The sequence below is a fragment of the Arvicola amphibius genome, chromosome 1 (genome assembly GCF_903992535.2).
Source record: "Arvicola amphibius chromosome 1, mArvAmp1.2, whole genome shotgun sequence".
Lineage (NCBI taxonomy): Eukaryota > Metazoa > Chordata > Mammalia > Rodentia > Cricetidae > Arvicola > Arvicola amphibius.
The window spans coordinates 105,458,677-105,471,137 of NC_052047.1; the positions used below are offsets into that span (position 1 = coordinate 105,458,677).

The 12,461-nt window shown below is 35.1% G+C and overlaps 1 protein-coding gene across 1 annotated transcript; it reads right to left on the reverse strand.

Moving 5' to 3' along the window:
- Nucleotides 1-330: 330 nt before the first annotated feature.
- LOC119818508 (olfactory receptor 52M1-like) lies at nucleotides 331-1,329 on the reverse strand. Its single transcript, XM_038335994.1, has one exon. The coding sequence runs from the start codon at nucleotides 1,327-1,329 to the stop codon at nucleotides 331-333; it is 999 nt and encodes a 332-aa protein (XP_038191922.1).
- Between the last annotated feature and the right edge of the window lie 11,132 nt (nucleotides 1,330-12,461).

Genomic DNA, 12,461 nt, shown 5'->3' on the forward strand with positions numbered 1-12,461 from the left:
TCTCAGCTTGGTCGATCACCTTCCTGGACCGGGGGGGAGTTGGGAGGACCTTGGTCTTGGCATGGAGTGGGGAACTCTGAAGGCTCCTTGGCCTTGAGGGGGAGGGAGGGGAGGTGTGGGTGGAGGGGAGGGGAGGGAAGGGGGAGAAGGGGGGGAGGGAAGGGGGAGGAGGAGGGGAGGGAAGGGGGAGGAGGAGGGAAGGAGATGGAAATTTTTAAATGTGAAAAAATAAAAAATAAAAAAAAAAATTAAAAAAAAAAAAAGAAAATGACTAATTATTTGCATTCTTTCCTTCAGTTTCTATCACTGTGTTTTCAAACAATTCCAATATCAACATCTACCTTTTACTCTTAGAGTACTAAGAACATTGTCTCGAATTTTCTTGGTTCTAACACCATAGACAATGGGGTTAAGAAATGGTGGAACCAATAAGTACATATTGGCTACTAGGATGTGAATTTGGGGGGCCACATGGTGACCAAAGCGGTGGGTCAGAAAAGTGAACCCAGCTGTGGAATAGAAAACGAGGATTACACAGACATGAGAGCCACAGGTGCCTAAGGCTTTCAGACTTGCTTCTCGAGATGGAAGGCGAAAGACCGCACGGAGGATCAGAACATAAGAGATGGCAATGAAGAAACCATCACAGGAGCCAATACCAAAGGCCACACTGAGGCTATAGCGCTTGGTGGCTCCTGTGTCCACACACGCCAGCTTCACCACAGCCATGAACTCACAGTAGGTGTGTGCAATGATTCGAGTTCTGCAGTAGGGCAGCTGCTTGAGCAGAATGGGGTGTGGAGAAAAGAAGCCTACTCCCCGCAGCTCCACAGCTACTCCCATTTGGGCGATGCGACTGTGGGTGAGAATTGTGGCATGGCGCAGTGGATCACAGATGGCCACATAGCGGTCAATGGCCATGGCCAAGAAGAAGCCAGACTCCATGGCAGTGAAGCTGTGGATGAAGAACATTTGGGCAAGGCACGCATCAAAGGCAATGTCATGATCTCCCATCCAGAAGAGACAGAGCATGCGTGGCAGTGTAGATGTGGAGAGGACCAGGTCAGTGACTGACAGCATGCACAGGAAGATGAACATGGGCTCGTGGAGGCTGCGTTCTGCTCTCACCACAGCCAGGATTGTCACGTTCCCCATCACAGCCACTATGTACATGGAGCAGAAGGGAATTCCAATCCAGACATGGAGGTGCTCCAGACCCGGGATGCCCATCAGCCAGAAGGTGCTTGGAGAGAGTTGGGACTTGTTAGCCGCCCCTGTGGTGGCGCTGCCCAGAGCATGGGTATGAAGTCCTCCTCGTACAGTCTCCATGTTTTGCTAAGGTGGTTACAAAAATCCCGAAAATTAATGAGATGTAAAATCGGAAAAAACAAAAATACGTTAGATGATTCAATTGTGTGTTTGGATGTGCTAAATTCTTTAGATATACTACTATAAATGTGTGCATCCTGAATTAAGGTCTTATTATAAAACAAGAACATTATGAATTCTGTCAAAGAAGGCTTTGTTAACATTTATCTACAATAAAATTTGTCTATCTCCACTCTTTCTTATTTCTGAAATTTCTTTTAATTATTAATAATCTTTTTATAGTCATCAAATTAAAATGAAGAACATTTTCAACATGTTTTTTCACTTGTTTTAAGCTTAACTTTGAGAATTTTTTCTTTTCATCACTTCTGTACCTTTCCTAGTGTGCCCAGTTTATCTCAAGTTATATTGTTTCTGTACACATTAATCACAGCAGAGCTTAATGCACCAGGTGTTTGTTTTGATGTTTGCATTTTGAATTTGAAGCTATATTTCAGTTCATATCATTTTATATGAGGTAATGAAGGAGACTTACTTAATTGTTCCTAGCCTAGGAAAGCCATTAGTTCTTAGGTAGGAAACCATGAAAACTTTGCAATTTTGACTGTAACCTTTCAGATAACACAATACACCACAGATGCAGATCATAGACATGGGCATTCTCGCACACCTCTTCCTGAGTGCAAAGCTTTTGTTGTTTAAATAGTGGCAAACTCACTATATTATGTTTGAAATATAAAGCATACAGGCAGATCTCTGGGAGTTCAAGGCCGATCTGGTCTACAAGAGCTCGTTCCAGGACAGGCTCCAAAGCTAAAAAAACCCTATCTCAAAAAAATATATATAATTTCAATGAGAATTTTGAAATATGTTCATGTTAACGGAAGGGTTCTAGGTGTATCTTAGTAATGTGCTTTATAACTTATTAGTAATAAATATGTGGAATTTAATAGTAATGAAATTATCAAAATTGAGCCCTGCATTTCCCATTATAATTTGACAGTCTGGTTGAATATCTTGTAAAATGGTGTATGCACTCCATGGCATACTTGTTTTAATGTAGAGGTCATTAATCTACCTGAATATTTTAATAGCTATACAGGTTTATTTGGAAATTTCTGAGGTTGACATGAGCTTCAAAAATATTTACTTAATAATGTAAATTATTATGATTTTACTCATAAAAAATCAAGAAACCTTAAAAATCACGAGTATTTGTTAGCAATGTTATCGCTTCTGTCTTTATCTTTAGTGATTTTGTTCTCAACATAGATTCCTCTCATATCTTTTTATTTTGTATATTTATAGCTAAATTATGTTGTATGTTGCCTGATTTGCATGCTTTATGTCTCTTACCTCAGTGTCCCATTTTGGAGAATACAGAAAACAAAAGTAATGAAAAGATTAAGATCATTAAACTTTTCCAGGTATAGTGACATATGCCTTTAATTCTAACACCTGGGTTAGGGGGCCATAGGCAGGTGGATCTCTGTGAGTTCAAGGCTGCCAGGTCTACATAGTGAGTTCCAAGATAGCCAGAACTATGTAGTGAGACCCTATCTTGAATATATATACACATATATATGTATATATTGCATTATTAAATATCATTAAAATGTTTTAATTAACATTTTAATTATTAATTTAATTGTATATAATTAAAATTATATATATAATTATAAAATTTCAGTTAACAACTCAGACTTACATAAAACAATCAATCATTAGTAAAGCAAGCAAGCATTACTATTTTGTTCATTATTTTACAGCAAATGTGGATCAGTATAGTGTCTAACTAAGGACATAGCATAATTAGACAATCAAATTAAATAACAGAACTCATTCTTATGACTTATGTGTCTACTTTTCTATGTTCTGAGAGAAGTGATACAGACTTTTTATTGTTCTTCACACACATGATGCTTCTTTGAATAATGGCAGCTGTTTTCATACAGTCTTTGGATAGTGGTTCCTGCCCACTTCATTCCCATCTCCCTTGCAGCATTTAGACCTAATGGAATTTCATCTGCTTTCCTTTGATTCCTTGCTGTATCACCTCACATGAACAATGTTTGTTTTTTGTCATCTCATTGGAACTTTATAATTTTGCTATTTTGGAAAGGCTTAAAAATTATGATACATCTTGTTAATGAAATGTAATTATTGAGTCAACTGATTTCTTTATAAGTTTAAATCTCTCAATGTGGAAGTTGGTATTGTAATCCAGCCCAACGATTAGTATCAGATTCTTCATTTTATCAATAATTTTTCAAGTAATGAAGCCATTTTTTAATGTGAAAATGGTTTCTTAAGAAAACCAGTTTTAGGTATTGTACATACTATGCAACTGAAATCTAAAACTAAAAATCAGCTGAAAAGCCAAGACTAAATTTTTTTCATTTATTTCAAAAATTGATATTTTTATTATAATTAAGGTATAATTGCCTCATATTACTTACTTTTATCCCTTATTTCAACTTTTATTTCCTTCTTTTAAGTTCTCTCCATGTCTCCTTGCTTACTGTCTTTCAAAACCATGAGGTCTTTTCTATCTTAAGTAAGTGATATTTCTATTTCACTCCTAAATAGTCTTCTTCTCACAAGCTGTACTATGATTGATGAAACTCTAATGCTAAATAGAACAAAGTGGGAATTCCTTCACATAGCTGTGATATGTCCTGGGCAATTACAATGCTAATGCAAGCCTAATTCAGAATGTCAGTACACTTTACTTGGTCAAAAGATATATTATATATCATTTATGAAAGAATGTACTTCTTTTTATATGTATATAATCACATTATTCTTAACTTTATTATGGATATACTTAGAATGGAATATTACCTTTCTGAAGATCTCATAATTCTACAAAATCGTGTATTAGAATGCAGCCTTATTTCTTCTTTCCCAACCAATATTTCTGTTTTCATTTTTCCAATTTAAAAGATGCCTGTTCTCCAGAGAGCTGCCTTTGATGTGCAGATACATACATGGTCCACTAATAGGAGCTGGAATTATGGCTTACTTGAATCATCCCAGATGGAGCAATGATTAGTGGTCCTCTGGGGCCTGGGTCCATTTACCACACTAAAAGCCCTAAATTGCTTTGAAAGAGAGTAAATATCATGAAATATTTTAAAATAATATCAATACATACATTGTTTTCCTAAGGTGCTCTGAACAGTTAGAAATCTAATATGTTTCCTGAACATATTCAAGAATATTTTTATCATGAGTTTTCCTGATGTCAATTACTTGGATAGTGTTTTTATTTTCTAATCTTTATTCTAAAGATCGAACCTTGTATCAGGTTCCTGGTTTTTGATCTGTTTATCATATATTATTACATATGAAAAACTTATCTTTCCAGACTCTCACCTTCAAATTGCTCATTTGGTGAAGGAGGGTCTTCTGTCTATGTGTTACTTTCATTGGTTAAATAAAGAGACTGCCTTGGCCCTTTGATAGGACAGAAAGTTAGGTGGGTGGAGTAGACAGAACAGAATTCTGGGAGGAAGAAGGCAGAGTCAGAGAGAGCTGCCACCATGAAGCTGCCAGGTCAGACATGCTGATTCTTTCCCGGTAAGCCATGATCTCGTGGTGATACACAGATTATTAGAAATGGGTTGAATCAAGATGTGAGAGTTAGCCAATAAGAGGCTAGAGCTAATGGGCCAGGCAGTGTTTAAATGAATACAGTTTCTGTGTTATTATTTCTGGGGCTAAGCTAGCCATGCAGGAGGCAGGCGGGACGAAAAGCAGGCCTGCTCACCTCATCACTACACTCATTCCCTTTCTGCTATTCAATAGCAAGCAGTCTAGTATGTTCCTTTCTACATTTTGTCTTTCTCAAAAATTCATTTCTATTTTACACCTTACTAAAACAATCTGCATGTATCCAAAGTCAGACTCTACCATTAACCTAAACTTCTTTGTCACTTCTCTGACTTTACCCCTGTCTCAAGTGACATGAGAATCAGGATACTTGTTCTAAATAAGCCCATTCAAAAGGAATTCAAGAATAAAAATGGCAATCCTACCAAAAGTGATCTACAGATTCAATGCAATCCCCATCAAAATACCAGCACAATTTTTTACAGACCTTGAAAGAACAATAATCTACCTCATATGGAAAAACAAAAAATCCAGGGTAGCCAAAATAATCCTGTACAAGAAAGGAACTTCCAGAGATATCACTATCCCTGACATTAAGCTCTATTATAGAACTACAGTAATAAAAACAGCTTGATATTAACATAAAAATTGAAAGATTGATCAATGGAATTGAATTGAAGACCCTGATATTAATCCACACACATAAGAACACCTAATTTTTGACAAAAGGCTAAAATATACAATAGAAAAATAAAAGCATTCAACAAATGGTGCTGTCATAGCTGGATGTCAACATGTAGAAGAATGAAAATAGATCCATATCTATCCCATGCACAAAATTCCAGTCCAAATGGATTAAAGACCTCAAAATAAATCTGACCACACTGAACTTGATAAAAGAGAAAGTGGGAAATAGCCTTCAATTCATGGGCACAGGAGACCACTTCCTAAATATAACACAGTAACACAGACACTGAGAGGAATAATAAATAAATGGGACCCCATGAAACAGAAACTTCTGTAAAGCAAAGGTCACAGCCAATAAGAAAAATGACGATCTAGTGAATGGGAAAAGATCTTCACCAACCCATGTCAGACAGAGAACTGATCTCCAATATATATATATAAAGAACCCAAGAAACTAGATATCAAAATACAAAAAAATTACCTTCTCTTCTAGCAAAGAAAGGTAATTATTGTATCCATACCAATTATTGTTTTAATATGAAATATTCCAATACAGGTCCACATGTTAGACCTCAGCTGTTCTGTTTTAGGAGGGCCTAGAATCTTAATAATGCCCAGCCTAGCAGAAGGAACATCAATGGAAAGTAGGCATGAGACCTTTCTAATATCATGCTTCTCTCTTTCTCTCCCTTTCCTTGTAAATCTCCATTTCTTGTTCTACTTCTTTTCTTTCAGTTCTTTGAACACTGGTGTGGGAAATTCTTCTGTATATCTGTTGCTTTCATTGGTTAATGAATAAAGAAGCTTCTTGGGCCTATGAGAGGGCAGAATAGAGAAAGGCAAAAATTCCAAGCAGAGATAGAGGTGGGGAAAGGCAGAGTGAGAGAGATGTCTTATAACTACTGAAGGAGACAGACCCTGACTCTTATCAGTTAGTCACATCCTTGATTTGATATGCAGATGAATAGAAATGGGTTAATTTAAGATGCAAGAGTTAGTTAATAAGAATCTTGAGCTAATAGATAAAGCAGCTCTGCAATTAATATAGTTTTAGTGTGACTATTTCAGGTTTGGATGGCCAGGAAAGGAATGAGCAACCTCCATTTACAAAATGGTGCCAAATGTGGGGAACCTACATCCACACAAAAATTGAGAGAGCTTAGGAAGGAATTCTAGAAACAAAAGAACAGAGTATAGCACAACTTCTTGATAGCCACATTATTTGGATGGGCTCTGTTTGATGGTGGAAATCAGGGGAGCTGTGGCTTCTTTAAGAGTGGTCTTTCTAACTCAACATTGGCAGCAAAGGCTACGTGGCTTCTTTAGGGGAGGATTTCCTGGTTCATGCTGGGGCTGATGGCACAAATAGCTCTGACTTTTTCAGGAAGTCTTACATTTAAATGGGGTCTGCTCATAGCATATTACAAATTACTTAATGGAGACATAGATCTGCAGAGTATCTGGAGCTGGAGCAAAGAGCATGACTCATAGAGTTGGTGATAAACATATCTCCACCATGTTGGACTGGGTAGAGCAGGAAGGGCTATGGAGTTGGTCCTAGCCATGTCCATTTAGCATTTTAAAAATATAAATAAAAAGCATTCCTGATCAGAAAATGATTATAGGTATGCAATAAAGACAGATTTAGACAGAAATAAACCCCTAAATTGGTCATGATGTGTTAAAAAATGAACGTAGGCTTGGGAGAGAGAAGAAAAAGATTATAGACAGTTATAAAAAGAAGTAAATGTTTTAAAAAAATAAAACAAAGTCTTTAAAATCACAGAGTTCAGCCAGGAATAGATTAAAGGAGTAAAAAATCAGCCATGTAAAGATGGAAAATATACAGAGAGTCTGGATTGTATATATTATTATGTTTTCTTTGAATAATGTGACTGTGAATGAGCTAAGTATAGACATTTCATTGTATGGGCCGCTAAACTAATCCAACATAAAAATTTTAAAGGTATCTTGACTTCAAAACTTGAGTCTAAGGATATGTTGCTTTGGAAAAGAGGTTCTGCTTTTGCTTCCACAGAGGATAGAAAGCTGTTGATGCCTTATCAGCATATATGCTTTGATCAAACAAGATCCCCTGAAACAATGTCCCAGGTGGTACAACATCCATGACAACTTTAAGACTGCTGGCTGGGATGGACCTACCACACAGAATACCTCATGAAAGACCAGATTAACAGTGACCCCAATCAGCAGTAAATAGTCTTGAGAACAACACCCATATTCCCTAAATGAGCATTTATAAATGTTTATTTACACATGAAGGGGGATATGATATAGAGAGCAATACTTTGCAATGGTATGGATTTTGGTCTACTGATACAAATTAAAGGTCAATTTTGTTATATGTATATTTTTGCTCTTGATTAAGGTATTGTGTTGGTTAGCTCAAAAATGTAAATATAATTAAGAAATACTGGTTAATAGACAGCCATCTATAATAGTCAAGCTTGTTAGTTAACTATGTTAGTTAGGTTTTCTATATGTACAGAGATGTATTTCAGATGGATAGTTTTTCTTCAAACCTTTAAAAGACTAACAGAATATGGCATTTAAAATGCTTTAAGAACTTAGAATTTTTCATGGCAATGAGACACATCTGCCCCTAGCAGTACCAATCTTCTTCAAGAGAATGATGAGCAATGAAGATGCCCCTTAAGGTGTTTGTTAGCAATTTGGGAAAGAAACTGCTCTTGCTTAGACTGATTGATGGTATGCTGTATAAGCTGGACATGCAGGACCTAAAGAAAAATGATGCTGAAATTGCCAAAAGAAGGTAGGACAGTCCTTCAGGGTTCTTGCTTTATGAGCTTTATAATAGAACTGCCAGATAATTTACAAGACACAGAAGAAAGCAAATGATGAACTTTGCCAGTACAAGGCATAAGAGATCTTCAAATTTCTTGTTTCATGGAAAAGTTTGAAATATACTATGTGCCTGCAGGCTGAAGATTTATGCTGCAATGATACAGATGAACTTTGGGTAACTGTCGAGGCAGTAAGATGTCTCTGTTAATTCTAGAGTTTTGGAATTAGCTTACAATGTACTTCAGGACTTAGTTAATTTAGGTAATACTATATCCATCTGGGGTCTTTGATGGAGTTGAAGAATAGATAGTTATAATTACACTTTTCCTTAGCTACACTAAAAGATAAAATAGTTATAAATATTATAACTGTAATTATTGCTTGATAGCTGTTTTGTATAAGTCATTTTACTATGTTAAGGTTAAAAACTTCCTTCTCTCAACTGCCTGTACTTTTTTTGGATCACCAAACATTGCTTCACTTTCATGTTTTAAAAACCCAAGCCTATTTTTGTTTGTGTGTTTTAATTTTTTAAGTTTCCTATTCTTTCTATGGATTTTTCTTTACCTGAATTAGATTGTTTCCATTACAAACTGATCTTATTGGTTTCTCAAAATATCTCACTTCTATCAGATCATACTACTTCACAATTTTAATTATTTCTAAATGTCTGCTTTAATTGATTCTAGGTCACTTCCCATATAACTCTTGTCCAATATGTAGACATTGTATACATATAACATCCATGTGCTTCATATAATCTGTAGCATGCAAGCATCTAGTGGGACCACAACAAATATTCACTAATTTTTTTGTTTCTCATTTTTATTAGTTCTTTGATAATTTCATATAAATTTTGCCACATTCATTGCCTTCTCCCAACTTCTCCCAGATCCACGCAAATTACTTATCTACTTAACTTTCCATGTTCTTTTTTATGTATTTGTTTTAATTTCATCAAATTCAGCTTTTGCTATTTATATACTTTTCGATATGTGCCTTTCAACTGGAGTGTAGTCAGTCTACTTTCCAATGCTAACACCCTTAAAGATGCTATAAAATTCTTTTCCAAAAAGGATTTTAATGTAGTTACATAACTTCTCCATTGCCATCACTTTTGATTATTTTTCTTTCTGGAAAATGTTATAACTGAAAGATGTTCTTAAATAACAATATTTTGTTTTATCATTAAAGAAATATATTAACACAAAAGTGACCTGGAAAAATTACTAAGTGACAGTTTATTGGTTTCAAGTTGAGCAATATTGACTCTCATTGTCATTTTTGAAAATTTTAGATATATGAACACATCTACTTCTAGCCAAGAAAATACCAGAATATAGAAAACTAAGGAAGTAAACATCGACAAGAATTATGAAGTAAAAGATTTTTCTTTATTTCTTTAAAGTAGAGTTAGAGTATTTAGGAGCAGAGAGTGTAAGATCATCGATGAATGTGAGAGAAGGCTATAGCTTTTAGAAACTTCACTAGAGTAATAAAGGGGAAACAAGAAAAGGAAATGTTATAATTATTTGAGATATTAATAAACATTTGGAGAAAGTTTTTTATATGTTATTTATCTTCATTAAAAAATATCTAGAGAAGCAGATTACATTTCAAGAATTCCAGCAAGGCCTTTAGAAGGTATATTCAGAAGATATTTTCATATCACAGTCTCAATTGTTAAGGTTAAAAACAGCCAATGCTACATTATATATATATGTATATATTAGCTGAAATATATAATATATAATAAATATATAATATAACATATAATATAACATATAACATGATATATAATACGATATATGATAAACAACATATAACATATAATATAATATATAATGTATAATATATAACATATAACATATAATATATAATATATAATAATACATAATACACAATACATAATAGATAATAGATAATACATAATACATAATATAATATATAATATATAATATATAATATATAATATATAATGATACATAATACATAATACATAATATATAATACATAATATATAATATATAATAATGTATAATGTATAACGTATACTGTATAGTGTATAGTGTATAGTGTATAGTATATATCATATATATATATATATATATATATATATATATTAGCTGAAAACAAAAATTGAATACTTTTCAGGAAATGTCAACTAATGAGCCAGTAACAATGTATCAGGAATTCTAAGGTGAAATAATAAGACATTTATGTGTGACAGTGGGATGGGCTTGCAGTATCAAGTGTATAAGCAAATAGGATCATGCAGTTAGAGAAATATTATATAAAGGTTTGGATTCATGCCTCTAGTGAAAGATCTTATATTGCTGTTATTTAATTTGTTTTTATAAACCCTTATAAACCATTAAGGGAACAGAGGATCATTTAATACTTTTTTAGATGTCAAAATTTGGGGGAACTATTCTCTGATTCTCTTAGTTCTAATGCCATAGATAATTTGATTTGCCAAGGTAGGAACAAGGACATAAATATTACCTCTAATATATGAATGTGAGGGGCCACATTATGACCAAACCTGTACATATTGAAGAAGAAAAAAGCTGGTGCATAGGCTACTAAGATATCATAAACATGGGATCCTCATGTAATCAAGGTTTTCAGCTCAGCTGCTTTGGATGGAAGATGGAACACAGTGTAAAAGATGAAAGCATGATTGGGTGAGGGAGAGAAAAGGAACATCCCACAGAAGACAATAACTACTCCCAAGTTCTGGACAACTGTGTGGGTCAGGATAGCAGCAATTCTTAGAAGATTGGAGATAGCCACATAACAGTCCAAGGCTATGACCAAGATAAACCCTGAGCCAATGCAGCAGAGTGAGTGAGTAAGAAAGATTTGTATCAGGCCAGCTTCAAATAGATCTCTCTGTCATGGAACCAAAAATTGCTGAGAGATGTTAGGCATGGCAGTTGTAGAGAGGGTCATGTCAGTCACGAGAGCATACAGAGGAAGGAACAAATGGGATCATGCAGGTTGAACTCTGTTCTGACCATAAAGAGAATAGAGAAATTTCCCAAGAGAGCACCAAGGTAAACGAAGCAGAAAGGCACTGATAGTTATGTGTGCATGGCTCCCATTTCTGGAATGCCAAAGAGAAGAAGATTCTCGGATGAAGATTGGTAATATTGGACAAATGGATGATGGGAACCATTTGCTGCATTCTTCACACCCATCTGTCCATTAACAAGCAGATTACTTATTAATATATATATATATATATATGTACATATGTATATATATATATATATACATACATACATACATACAACACAATGTGCTTTACCCCAAGAACAAACTAAAATCAAATGCATTTTCCAACATGAAGCATCATCAGTATATTAGGGGCAGTATTACTATAATTTAATGATTATATTTCCTGTAACTACTGCTTTAAATGTCACATAAACAAGTACTTTGCATGACCCAGGAGATAAAACTTAATCCACTTGTATGGGTTAATTGATTTTTAGATAAGATGCTTAATCAGTATCCCTGAACATCCTGGAACTTTAAGAAAAAGAAAAAGTATAAATGTTTAAAATTCACAACCACAAGACATTATTTTCCAAGCTGAGAAGATCAGAAGAACTATTTTTCTATTTATATACCAGGGTAGAATACATTTTTTTTCTTTCTCATGGTTTATTTTTTTTTTTATATTTAAAAATTTCCATCTCCTTCCCTCCTCCTCCCCCTCCCTCCGCTCCTCCTCCCCCTTCCCTCCCCTTCCCTCCACCCATACCTCCCCTCCCTCCCTCTCAAGGCCAATGAGCCATCAGGGTTCCCCACTCTATGTTAAGTCCAAGGTCCTCCCAAATCCCCCCAGGTCCAGGAAGGTGATCGACCAAGCTGAGAAGGCTCCCACAGAGCCCGTCCATGCAGAAGAATCAGAGCCCAGAGCCAATGTCCTTTGCTTCTCAGTCAGCCCCCGCTGTTGGCCACATTCAGAGAGACGGGTTTGGTCGCATGATCCA